General features: G+C 31.4%; 1 protein-coding gene across 1 annotated transcript; it reads right to left on the bottom strand.

Annotated features, from left to right (window-relative positions):
- Positions 1–240: 240 nt before the first annotated feature.
- On the bottom strand, positions 241–11,749 carry LOC143081035 (acetylcholine receptor subunit alpha-like 2). Its single transcript, XM_076257270.1, has 5 exons — positions 11,573–11,749; positions 9,972–10,016; positions 3,556–3,665; positions 1,677–2,221; positions 241–858 (listed from the first exon to the last, which is right to left on the bottom strand). The coding sequence occupies exons 1-5, from the start codon at positions 11,747–11,749 to the stop codon at positions 407–409; spliced, it is 1,329 nt and encodes a 442-aa protein (XP_076113385.1). The 3' UTR covers positions 241–406.
- Between the last annotated feature and the right edge of the window lie 2,156 nt (positions 11,750–13,905).

Here is a 13,905-nt window from a genome sequence, read left to right as displayed (position 1 = left end):
AACAAAAGTGTTTCAATGTTGTTGGGTTTTTTTTTTACACATCATAAATTTTAAATAAACTAGCGAGCAATTACATTTCTTTCAAGATATTTTGATTTTATGAAGTATCCAATTGATATACTTTGGAATACTTTCAGTCAAAATGGCTTGATGAAAAAACTGACAAAAACATATCCCATTGTTACTCTAAATTTTTTATAAATTATGACCTATTATCCCATACGATCCAGGTTCACATCAAAACACTCGCAACGATACAAAAAAGTAAAAGGCTTCAGATTAATAACATCATTATATAATAATGATTGGTAAAATATTGAGACTATGATTTTAAATATTCACATATCAGCAATATCTAAATTCCTAATGATTGTCGGCATAAACAAACACACATCAACGATGTAGACTACCAGTAAACTAGTAGTATCATCGCTATTGCTGTAGATAAAACAGTTAGAACAGTTACAACTATGAACATGGCTCTATCTAATCGGTCGGCAAAGGTACTACTAGACGTGTGACATTGACAGGAATGAGTACGTCTTTTAAATTTCTTCCTTATAGATTTACAACATGAATCTTTTTCCTCTACACTGAAGTTTTCAGAGGAGTCGGCTATATCCATATAATCATCAAGAAGTCTTTCAGTGGAAGGTTTCATTCCATTCTTGCTTAAACTTTTATTGCGGTTATTATTTTCTGGTCGATTGATACGATAAAGCCTAGAAGTATGAATTTCATTCGTGCGATCTGGATATCGATTTCCTCGACTCTTATTCCGATGATGAAAATACAAGACAAGTACAGTTGATGCAACAGAAAGTCCGCTTAGTGACAATAACATGGTAAGGTAGACAGCTGAAAAGAAACGTAGAGTGTTGTTATTGTATGTATGATGTACTATTTTTAGGTATTGATGAATATATACAGTGTGTTTGTATACAATATAAACTTTGAAATACGCTGAGAATTATTCGATATTCTCATTTGATGTGAAATGACGTTTGCTATACACATGGTATAATCAAACTTATTTGAATAGAAAGACGGTAATATCGCTACTTAAAGGCAATTTCTAAAACAGAATAGTATTGAAATATTAATATCTGGTTTTTGACAATATATTGACCATTTAGAACAAGTTATTATTGTCGCATATGTAGAAATGAACACTGCAATTTGCCTATACATGTAAGGTGAATGCATACATATTATTTGTGTAAAGTTTAATAGATATTGTAACTGTTAACATGGCGTCGGAAATTACTTGGTATTCAAACCCTTTGTATTCAAATCATGTTTAAAATGGGAATGATGAATTTGCTTTTCATCATTTTGTTTCTGTTTAAGTTTTCATACTACAGTTTATGATTGATCAAGCGCTCCGTAGCCTTATTCGTGGACATATCTGTGTTAAGGAAGATGTATGATGGTCATTCACCTTTGTGATAAATAGCCCTTTTATTAGCATTTCTGTTTTGCACTATTGATCCCTATTTGGCCTTTGTCCCTATTAAGATCAAGTGTAAATGAGTTTATTGAAGTGTAAATTTAAAATAATGTCTTTTGTATGTCTGTTTGGGTAGTCATTTAATACGCTGTTCCTGACTGGTAATTGATTCTGTATGATTATACTAAGTAATTTTATTTATCTATCTATGTAATGTAATACTTACCGAGTATGGAAACACTATTAGATGTCTTTGGCATCACCTCGTTAACAACACTCATAAAAACAGTGAAGGACAGTAATACTGTTACAGCTAATGTCATTTTCTCACCCGTGCTTGTTGGTAGTAGAAAAACTAACACATTTAACAAGGACAACATTGATATTGGAAGTATAGTGGATATGATATAGTAAACAGGCCTTCTACGCAATCGCAATACAGCTTCAGCTCCAGGAAGAATTTCCCCATGATTGTACGAGCCATCGTCAGGTGAAAATGCTGAAACGGAAGTAGAGGCTAAGTCCCACTCTCCGTTGGGGTAATAATTTTGTACATCAACAGTATTTCTTTCCACAACAACGTTCAATGATCTGTTTGTGTGCATCCAGGACATGACACGTATTCCACAGAACTGGTGATCAAACGGATATTTTGCTATATCAACCTCGCATATCGTTTGCATCACAACTCCTGGCTCCCAGATCATGAGACCTGTATAATCTAGGTTGATATACATTCCATCAATACCCAATTCCCTGTATCCAAAAGCCCTGAAAAAAGAGACAGCCAGTCAAACTGAAGCAAAAATTAGAACTAGGCATAAACTGAAATGAAATTAGAGCATTTTGTAGTAAAAAGACCCGTATCTGATAAATTTAGATTAGAACAACGGTAATCTAAAACAAAATGAAAGTTAAAAAAGAAAGAGGAATACTGATTTTCATAAAACTTGTTTATAGAGCTTAAAACATGAATAACCTTACCACTTTTTTTCATACTGATCAGCATTTAATATGTAACTATTTTTAAAACAATGTAAATATACTGCTTGCCGGACAATGGAGACTCACAAAATATTACTTGATAAATTTTTCAGGTAGGTCTATGGTCTCCTCGGTTTGTTATCTATTCAATTTGAATGGGATCTCTTCCAAATGTCAACGACCAGCCTCTAGAATTTTTTGTATCATTTGAGAAAATATTAAAAAGAAAATGTTCCGTAGTTGTTTTTGTTGCTACGTATTGTCTAAAACAATTGATACGTTTCATACAACGCCATAGTTTCCTATTGTTCACCTTTTAAAATATTTCAAATCATCCGATGAAATAAGTATTAAAGCTCTTACATTGCTATACGTACGAACGAAAATGAAACGATCGAACTGTAATTGATTCACTTTCTCTGACATGTGAGCACAATATACAAAAAGGAAACATTTTAAAAAGGTTAAGTGTTTGAGTGTTGTATAGCACAGACTTTTCGAATGCATCCGTAAATGATTTATATAACGACACTCATAGAATTATTGTATTTATGATTAAAATTTATAAAAGTCAATAGAGTAAAACATGTTACAAAATTCACCAAAACAGATAGTGTTTTATGTTTAAAGTTTGTGATTTCGGGATCTTTTATAGCTGACTATGCTGTATGGATTTTGCTCATTGTTGATGGCCGTACGATGACCCTATAGCTGTTAAGCTGTTAATTTCTGTGTCATTTGGTCTCTGGAGGAGAATTGATTCATTGTCAATCATACCACATCTTCTTTTTTATATTTAATTGAACAATATTGAGGCAACTTAAAAAACAAATATACTGTGTATCATGTAAACATGCAATTTCTTTGATCCTAAAAAAAGCGTTTTGAAGTAAAATACAAGGTTCTCGACTGTGACTTGTATTTGAAATAGGTATTTGGATACTTTCTTATCTGGACAAAAATGCTTGAGATATTTTTTTAACATCATCCTTGGTGTTTACACGTGGTGCAACAGGAGGGCTTAAATAAAAACGCAGATGTGGTATGATTGCAAATGCGTAAACACCTAGTATGTAATGTAAGCAAAAATAACTATTGCCATTCTTTATCTTTAGACTTACGTATTTTCTACGAGTAAATCAGGTGTCCAGACGTCATTACGTGAGACAAGAATTTCCGTCAGGTTATTGTATTGACTTTTATTCCAGTGCAAGAATTGGTCTTTCCATGCCTGAAATAAGTATTATCTATTTATCACTGGATATAATTAACATGATATTTCCGACAGTTTGATTCAAATGGCATAGGGCTATCAATCAAAGCAGTAAAATTGTCGGGACAGACAGCACCTGAGCCCAATTAGACTGAAATATATATTCTTGGGAAAGACAAATATGGCGGGTCTGTGATGTCTATTGGTTTATGGCATGGCTTATGGATTATAAATCGTCAAATTGTGTAAAAGAGGGACGAAAGATACCAAAGGGACAATCAAACTCATAAATCTAAAACAAACTGACAACGCCCTGGCTAAAAATGAAAAAGACAAACAAACAACAGCACACATGACACAACATAGAAAACCAAAGAATAAAGAACACGAACCCCACAAAAAAACTAGGGGTAATCTCAGGTGCTCCGGAAGGGTAAGCAGATCCTGCTCCACATGTGGCACCCGTCGTGTAACTTTTGGACGAAGTACGTGGTCAGACTTGTCGAAAAAAAGATGTGATGTAATAGATCTCCATTAGTTGATATCAACCGACCATTGAAAGTTGAACATTTTGAAGGCAAGCAGTTTCAAAGGGCGTTTTTTTTTCACAGTATATATTTTGTCGATGAGGAAGAATGGTATTTTCGTGAATATTTGATTTCGTGTTTTACCCATTTTTTCTAACAATCATTTTGCAAATTTAAAATGTGTTGAACATACTATTTTTTTGTTTATTTATACCCAGGAAATATTTTAAAACTGGCAAATCATGACTAATAATTAAAAAAAGAATTAATTACTCGTCAATTAGACAGACACATTCAACAAATAGGAAGATGTTGTCAACAGAGGATCAAAGACTAAGTATACCGTAAAAGACTGTACAGCATTAAGATAGCTTCGATGATCATTCAGTATTTTTAATGGACAGTATAATACTTTTGTGCTTTATCGTAGAATTTATCTTACAAAAATAAGAGCAAGTCCCATTTGAAACTCTTTGTTCGTGTCAGAAATAATTCTTTAGTTTTGCATTGGATCATAACAAGAACTGTTGCTTGTATATTTTACAGCAAGTCAAAACCTTGTACGAAATAAGTTTTTGAAGGGGAAAATATTGAATTTGTGAATATATCATACTGTAGTGGAATCAAAGCCTAAATACAATTGTTGGCTTCAATCTGTATCAAATGACATACAGGACGGAAAGTAATCGTCATTCTCTTCAATTTCTTATAAGATTTTACACTTAATATAAACGATAAAATATATTCAATTGAAATTTTTCCTCTTTTAATCGACGATGTAACTGCAACCAATGTCTATGATTAAAGTGATTCAAAAGATTTTCGGTAGGCAAATGTCTATGTTTGGCTAAATATGATGAATATTTACAAAGTGGTTTTGTATAATCTAATGACTAATTGTTAAATCCATATTTTACCGTCACCTATTCAGAAGTTATACAACTTTAATTTATCGTTTTTATAAATAAAAAAATTGATTGAGAGTATTTGTTGATATAATGATCTTAAAATTGTCTCTAACCGCATAATGTTGAAGTGATGAATTTTTTGTAGAAACAATCCTATCATAGACATGCAATGTAATGAAAGTTTTGCATACATGATCTATTTTAGAGTCTGAATCAATGTAATCAACACCGAACCTTATCATCAACAACAATATATATGTACCGGACAGTATACAATTACTATAAAACCGTAATCCATTTGGCGCAATATTAGATTTTTGGATGAGTAGTTTTAAACGCATAATTGTCATACACTCAAGCTATTAGTTAATCACAAAGACTGTTATCTCATCCCCTATTGTTAACTATAAGAATGAAGTACAAAGAAGCGTTATTAATGCACTCTGTGGTGGTTTTTAACCCACTCTACATTTCTTTTTGATAATTCTAAGATTGGATGAAATGTTGAACGTGAAATGTCATATGTCTAGAGATAATTTATATCGTATGATTCATAGTATTAACAGGAGTGACGAATACAAAACTTCATTTTGGACCCCCTCTATTGTTGGGAACAAGCAAAGAGGTATTAAGTTCAAATTGGTATTTTGTGTCCCTTTTGGTGTTTTCCAATGTAAATATAATATGATACAAACTAGACACAATGAGAAACAAAATGGACATATAAAAGCTAAACTATTTTATTTTCAACAACCAATAGTTTGTTAAATTCATATTGTTTGGAGTCTAGACATTGTGCATTAGTTTAATCAAAACTGTAAACAAAATTACATAGCAGCACAATTTTCCCGTCAAGCAAACCAGACAACTCAAACTTATCATTGATACCATGATTAAAAGTTTCATACCATACGAATAAAGACATAACTAATGCCAACATTTAACGAACTGTAGCAGGTAAACAAAAAACAAATGACTTGACTTGGTCGATCAATGCATTATAACATAATCTATATTCAAAGTCAAATGAAACATCAAAAATTGTAATAAAAACTGAATATTTTATATACTTGAATTGCCAAGTTTTACTCTTAAAGAGGGTGAACATGCACTTATTTAAAAAGAAAATCTTTTGTTTTATCAAAATGATCGTTAATGTTCCGATATTAGAATTTTGATTTTTCAAGACAACTATTCGCCGATATTTTAACGTGTGCAGCTACATTAAGTAATAAAGTGTGACGAGGGAAAAAACTGTGATAAAAGATTGTAAACAACATACTCTCGAAGATAAATAGTAATAGTTATCAAAGGTAACAGGATTGTAATTTAGTACGCCAGACGTGCGTTTCGTCTACATAAGACTCATTAGTGACGCTCATATTAAAGTATTTATAAAGCCAAAAAAAGTATAAAGTTGAAGAGCATTGAGGATCCAAAATTCTAAAAAGTTGTGCCAAATACGGTTAAGGTAATCTATGCCTGGGTTAAGAAAATCCTTAGTTTTTCGAAAAATTCTAAATTTTGTACAGGAAACAGGAAATTTATAAAAAATGATCCTCATTATTAATATTCATGTCATCACCGAAGTGTTGACTACTGGGCTGGTGATACCCTCGGGGACGAAACGTCCACCAGCAGGGGCATTGACCAAGTGATGTAAATATTTATCAAAGGTACCAGGATTCATTTGAAAAAAAATTACAACAAACTATTAAATGGTGACGCATGGAAACTATAAAAAGAACTCAACATCATGGCTCTTTCAATTCACCCTTATGTAACGTTTTTTTGCTTTGTTTTCATTGTTTATCAATGTCACGATAAACTAAAGTTCGGTAACAAACTCGAAAACTGCATTGCAAGCGATCAACAATCACCCAATAAAATATTATTTGTCGAAACATACGCTATAAATGTGTAATAAAATTAAAAAAAAAAAAAACAACACATGCAAGTCTTAGCTTATTATAAAAAGCATGTATTGGTTCTATAATTTCGATACGTTAAAATTTCAATACACTCGCTTCATATGACTTTAAACACGTAAATTTATATCAGCTTCTTAAAAAGTACATATCAGGCTTAAGATATGATACGGATGCTCATTTAACGTCAGAGATTCAGATATAAACAATACAAAAGAGGAAAAAGTAAAATCACACAGATACGGAACTCCGAGAAAATTCAATCGGAAAGTCCCTAATCACATGGCAAAACTAAATGAATACTCTCGTATCATCTGGTATTTACCTGCTATAAGCGTTGTTACTGACTTGATTCATTTGACAGTTTGCTTTGTAAATTTATTTTTTATGTAGATGCTCTATGTGGAGTTTTGTATTTAATAAGTTAAGTCATAACAGATGATGAACGCATCTGTAATAATTTGACACAATTAACACCATTATAATACCATTAAAATACCACTTGCTTGGCCGTATATTTTATCTTAATAAAACAATCATAAATATCATCAACCATAACCTAATTTCTTTAGTAACTAATTTCATTTTTATGCCCAACCTACGAAAGTAGATGGTCATTACGTTTTCTGGTCTGTGCGTCCGTTCGTTTGTCCGTCTGTGCGTCCGTTCGTTTGTCCGTCTGTCCCTCTTTCAGGTTAACGTTTTTGGTCAAGGTACTTTTTTAATGAAGTTGAAGTCCAATCAACTTAATATACATGTTCCCTATGATATGATCTTTCTAATTTTAATGCCAAATTATAGTTTTGACCCCAATTTCCTGGTCCACTTCATATAAAAAATGATAGTGCAAGTGGGGCATCTGTGTACAATGGACACATTCTTGATTATAACATAATGATAGTGCAAGTTTCAGGTTAAAGATTTTGGTTAAAGATTTTGGTCAAGGTAGTTTTTGATGAAGTTGAAGTCCAATTAACTTGAAACTTAGTATATATGTTCCCTGTGATATGATCTTACTAACTTTAATGCCCAATTAGAGTTTTTACCCAAATTTTACGGTCCACTACATATAGAAAATGATAGTGCGAGTGGGGCATCTGTGTACTATGGAATAATTCTTGTTTATAACATAAGATAATTCTAATGACGACAGTAGATAGCTAAACACTAATATTCTCTTATTAAGTGGCCGTAATAATAGGAAATGCAATAGAATACTTGGAACAGCATTGACATAGGTAATACCTAAAGAAAAAGCTCTTTAAAGATACATGGTTAATCATTTGTTTTACATACATAGTTTGTCAACAAAAGACTCACCATGTTTATTATAGTAAACTAAGCCAAGAAGCCATATGAGGTTCCACTATATTTTCGAAAATAAACATGATAAAAACTTCATTTTGACAAATTTTTAAAACATTCTGTGGATTTTTTTAAGACGCTTCAGCCACCTTAATAATCATTATTATTATTAGTAGTAGTAGTAGTAGTAGTAGCATGGTGTATGTTGATAGAAGACAAATGTTAAATCTGCATTTGTACTAGAGACCTCAACTAAGATACAACCATACGTATACTGCAGATAACAAGATTTTATTTTAAACCATGCTAAATTTACTCTTATAACTTTTCTATGTCGCGTTTGTAAGCGTTTTTCATAATGTCTCAGATTGTATAACATAAATCATTGATACTAAATCCAAATTAATTTGTAATAGAATAATTGGTTTGCCGCTCTGTAATTAATGAACGAAAAAACATACTGTGCATCAAAAATCCTGACGTCAGATCTAAAGATAAGTAATTGATATTTGACATTATTTGATGTAAAATATGTTTTTGTGTATAATTACATTTTAAGAAAAGAGTCATTTTCAGTAGGAACTAAGATTTACAACGACAAGAATATATTTATCTGATTATATGATCAAATTACACGGTTATAAATCTTGTGTCAAATTTAAAGAATCAATGAAAATTTAATGGTAGCTTTGAAACGGAATGTTGCAAACATGATTTTTTTTATCGTCATTGCGCTATACATCTAAAAATTAACGTTACACTGGAGGGGGACAAATGTATTAGTGTTAATTTACTACCAAGAGTTAACATGTCTACATGTTAAACACTTATTCAATCAAACTACATCTTGAAATTCTCTTTTAGACATTTTTATGCAACTTTTATTGTCTTTTACGTCTTAACTTATTAGATTACACTTTCTACTGTTTCAAGTTAATGTCATATTAGAATAAATGCTTTAGTTTTGTTCTAAGCCACAATTGAACCTGGAATTAAGTTATTTAAATCAAATGATATTAATGGCACACTTTTGTTTTTATGGTAATCTCGCGAAAGATTAAGAGGATATTTTAAAAATGAATATGTAGGATTAATAAAAGCTACTTAAACATTATAATATTTGCATCAAAGTGTCAAGCTGGTATATTTTACTAATCAACTTTTGTTGTGAAATATGTTGATATTTTATGCTATTGTAATACCAATTCCAAAACATATGAAAAAAATGTTACGGTCGCAAAACAAATCCAAGAATGAGCACATAGATTTATATACCTTTATACATATGTATATATATATGTGTGTCTGCTTGTTTTGTTTACAAATTGTTGTCACTATAATGGAATTTTATGCGACTGGCATACAAGTTAGGGGTTTAGCTAGGTATAAAACTAGGTTTTATCCACACATTTTTACATAAGAAAATGCATTCTGCAAGTCAGGAATTCGACAGTTGTTATCCATTCGTTTTGATGCGTTTGAGATTTTGTTTTTGGCCTCTGATTACGGAATTCAGTTTTGATATTTTCCTCAAAGTTCGTTTGTTTTTGTTATTTACTTTTTAAATCGTGGATGTACTTGAACAGTTCAGAGACCTCGATCAATACTAAAGACTTGCACTAGTACCCATTATAGTAAAATATATTCATGACTTACGATTCTCAGCCACGTATTGGATGACAAGACTTGATTTTTTAGATCCTGAAATAGAATAAAATGTAAAAGTAATAATAAATTTCTGACAAACTGTATTACGGTCTTAAGGCTTCAATCTTAACGTACTAATGAAACGTCAGTCACTGAAGTTTGGTAACAATTTCTATCAATACAAATGAAATTAGTATGTGACATGGCGAAGGATAATATATCCACTGCAATTTGTAGAGATGAAATGAGAGACGATATAACGAAGTGGTGTCTATCTCTCCGGAATGTTTTTATCAATTAGATTGCGTGTAAACATAACAAGTCAAGTAGCGGAAAACACACGTGGAAGGTTCACAATCTTTCCATGATTTAAGTTTCAGGATATGAAAAATTGATGGGGGATCTCTAATTAAATTTTTGACAAAAGAAAGATGTACAATATAGTCTATGAGAAATTAGCATATCAAATGTATACAATTCTACCTTTAGATTAATTATTTCACTTCTTCATAGTTTATAAAGTAACAAAAATTATGACGTCAGATCTACAGATAAGTAATTGATCTTTGACGTTATTTGATGTAACATATGCTTTGTGTCTAATTTCTGTCAGTAGGGCGATGAGTATTCTGATTTCACGATGCTAAAGATGACAGATGAACTATTTTTTAACACCAGAAAAATGTGAAATCCGTGATTTTATTCAACAATTAGAACTGTACAAATTTGTTTTCTTCACGGTATTACAAACATCATTCCCAAAGGACCCACTTTAATATGTACCGAATGTTAAATATTGTTATATCGAATGGACGATTGATTGTTTGATTGAATGCTGTTTTATTTTCTTCCAATCTAAAACGTTATATTAATTGGTTAGAGGATGATTCCGGTCGTTTTGTTGTTTAAACCGCTGTCAAAAAAATAAATAAAATTGATATATGCTTAAGTGGACGATTATTTCTAAAGATATATATGTCTTTTTCATTTAAGTTTCTGTTTATTATTATAAGAACACAGTATCAATCTTTTGGTTATGTCTAGGTTTTTATTACATTATTCATCAGCTTTAACCAATTATCAACGAAAAAGTAATGCATTGAAATTATCATTAAGTTATTATAAAGTTTTAAAACAACAGCATATAAAAAATACTCAAATTGCCTAATTCAATGATATTTTGACTGTCTTAACCTGATCTTCAACGTATTGATAAATATAAGTGTATTGTGCCAAAAATAAAGTAACATATGAAACTACAACACTATATTTTGGTTAGATATTTTATAAATAATAACCATCTTATTGCTATTCTTACTGTTTTATTGTTCTTATTTTGATCTATAACCTTAAGGAAAGTCCTTTATCAAATGGCAAAATCAAAAGTTCAAACACATCAAACAAATTTATAACAACTATCCTATTCCTGACTTGGTCCTTATGTTTTTGTCTGCTTTCCATGCAACGTCGAGTTTGTTTGTGAATGTCTTTAATTGAGTTAAACCGGATTGAATCCCTTCAACGTTGACAGATTTGATAATAGGGACTGGTTGCCTTTTTGAATACTATACAAAAAAGTTTGGCTAATTAGAAATAAAATATATATTTACCAAATCATGTATCATTATGATAAAGAATGATATGTTGACTTGAACAGCATCGTGCTGATTATTAACTGGACGTATACTCTTCCTGTAGTCCTTAAAGAGGTTATCCTGAAGTCTGGCGACATCATCTGCAGAAGCTGTTTGGCAAAAAGTTGGCACTGAAAATACATCAATTAACATGTATACATGGTAAAGCGTTATCCAGTCTTTCTTTTACATCGATGTTATTGCATTTGTGAGAGTGTAGATAGTGCAAGCACAAGAGAACTACGACACAACAGAGACACAACACCGAAATGTAACACACACATAAACAAACTATAATGTAACAATGGCCATTTTCCTGACTTGGTACAGGGCATTTTATGAAAAAATGGTTGGTTGAACCTGGTTTTGTGAAATGCCAAACCTCCCGCTTTAATGGCAATGTTAATTATAACATTAAAATGACAATATTTCACAACAGTGTTACAATAAATAAACATATAATTGGAAAAAATACAGGACAGAGAAACAAACGAATAATAGCCATCAAAAGGTATATGATATATGCAATAAATAAATTCATCATAGATACCAGGATTACGTCAGACGCAATTTCCTTTAATAAAAAGACTAACCAGTAATGTTTGAATAAAAAAATGAAAAAGGCCAAATAAATACGTTGTTGAAAAGAAAAAAATACCCGTCGAAAGTTTTTGACAAATACAACTGGTTATATATTCCTTGGTATAAGAGAGATATAAAGATTAGAAAATCTTAAGGGAAAGACATATTTTGACATTATGAGTTTAAATTCCCTTTGGTATCTTTCGCCTCTCTTTGAGTATATTGCTGTATGCAACATATTTGATTTTTCATTCAGTAATCCCGCTTCTGTTATGCATGCACATTCAAAGTAAAAAATATAGCCAGCTCATGAATAATGCAACACGATCATTATGCTTGCCATTTACAAACATGATTACAGTTAGTTCTACAAAGGTGTCGTTTTCGTTTGCAAACAATTGTATTAACTGGATTATAGGAATGTATAATAAAACTGTTATATTGCATTAATTTAAGGCACATGTTTAGCAAATAAAGGCAACAGTAGTATACCGCTGTTCAAAACTCATAAATCCATGGACAAAAAACAAAATCGGGGTAACAAACTAAAACCGAGGGAAACGCATTACATATCAGAGGAGAACAACGACACAACACTAAAATGTAACACACACAGAAACGGACCAAGCATCAGACAAAATCCCACGAGAAAAGATGCCTTTCAAAAGCTACAAATATCACACTTGAACCTGCAACCGTCTTTTAAATACATACGGATTGGAATTATAATGACTACTTCAATATTCATAAAACGACTGAATCATCTACACTTTGTTGCATATCTCAAAAAAATTGGAAAAATATTTTGATACAGCTGACTAATGAGGGCTGCAATTTTGACATAAATCATTTGAATCTTTGGAAACAGTATAGATGTTTTAATACCATTGTTAAATAAAGGCAACAGTAGTATACCGCTGTTCAAAACTCGTAAATCTATGGACAAAAAAACAAAATCGGGGTAACAAACCAAAACTGAGAGAAACGCATTAAATATAAGAGGAGAACAATGACACAACATTAAAATGTAACACACACAGAAACAGACTAAGCATTAGACAAAATCCGATGAGAATAACAAATAAAACATCAAAAGCAAATACATGAATTTGGGATAGAAAAGTACCGTGACACGTCTTATAGTAATGTGAATTCAAACTAAAATATAAGAGAAAATAAACGACACACCGGAAACACAACGTAAAAATGTTACACACACAGAAACGAACTATGATATAACAATGGCTATTTTCCTGACTTGGTACAGGACATTTATAAAACAGTTCAGAAAGAGGAAACGTTTCATGGAAAACACAAATTCACAGATACAAATTTCTTAATTTCTTATTAAGTACCAAATAAGTCATACTTATGACTTGATATTGTTTGCAAGTTATACTTATAAATCAATTTTACTGTCTGGGGTTTAATAATAAGTTGGCAATATAAATCATGTGTCGAATACAAACGTCACTAAGGCAACGTGACTGTCCAGTAGTTTCTCGTAATACATTGTTACTGGCGTTTTGAAGAAAACAATTTGTCGCTACATGTTAAGTGTATTACTGTGGATTCATTATTATTTGTTGGATACCAATTTCGGTGGCTTTCGTGGGTACATGTGAACCACGAAATTATCTGTTCATCGAATAACAAATTGTTTATAGGCTTATATGCAGATTTTTGCAAAACCACGAAACTAAATATCCACGAACAAGTTTTCCTTA

Source organism: Mytilus galloprovincialis, chromosome 6 (assembly GCF_965363235.1).
Source record: "Mytilus galloprovincialis chromosome 6, xbMytGall1.hap1.1, whole genome shotgun sequence".
Lineage (NCBI taxonomy): Eukaryota > Metazoa > Mollusca > Bivalvia > Mytilida > Mytilidae > Mytilus > Mytilus galloprovincialis.
Note: the sequence above shows the minus strand (reverse complement) of the source record. Positions and strands in the feature narration are given on the sequence as shown.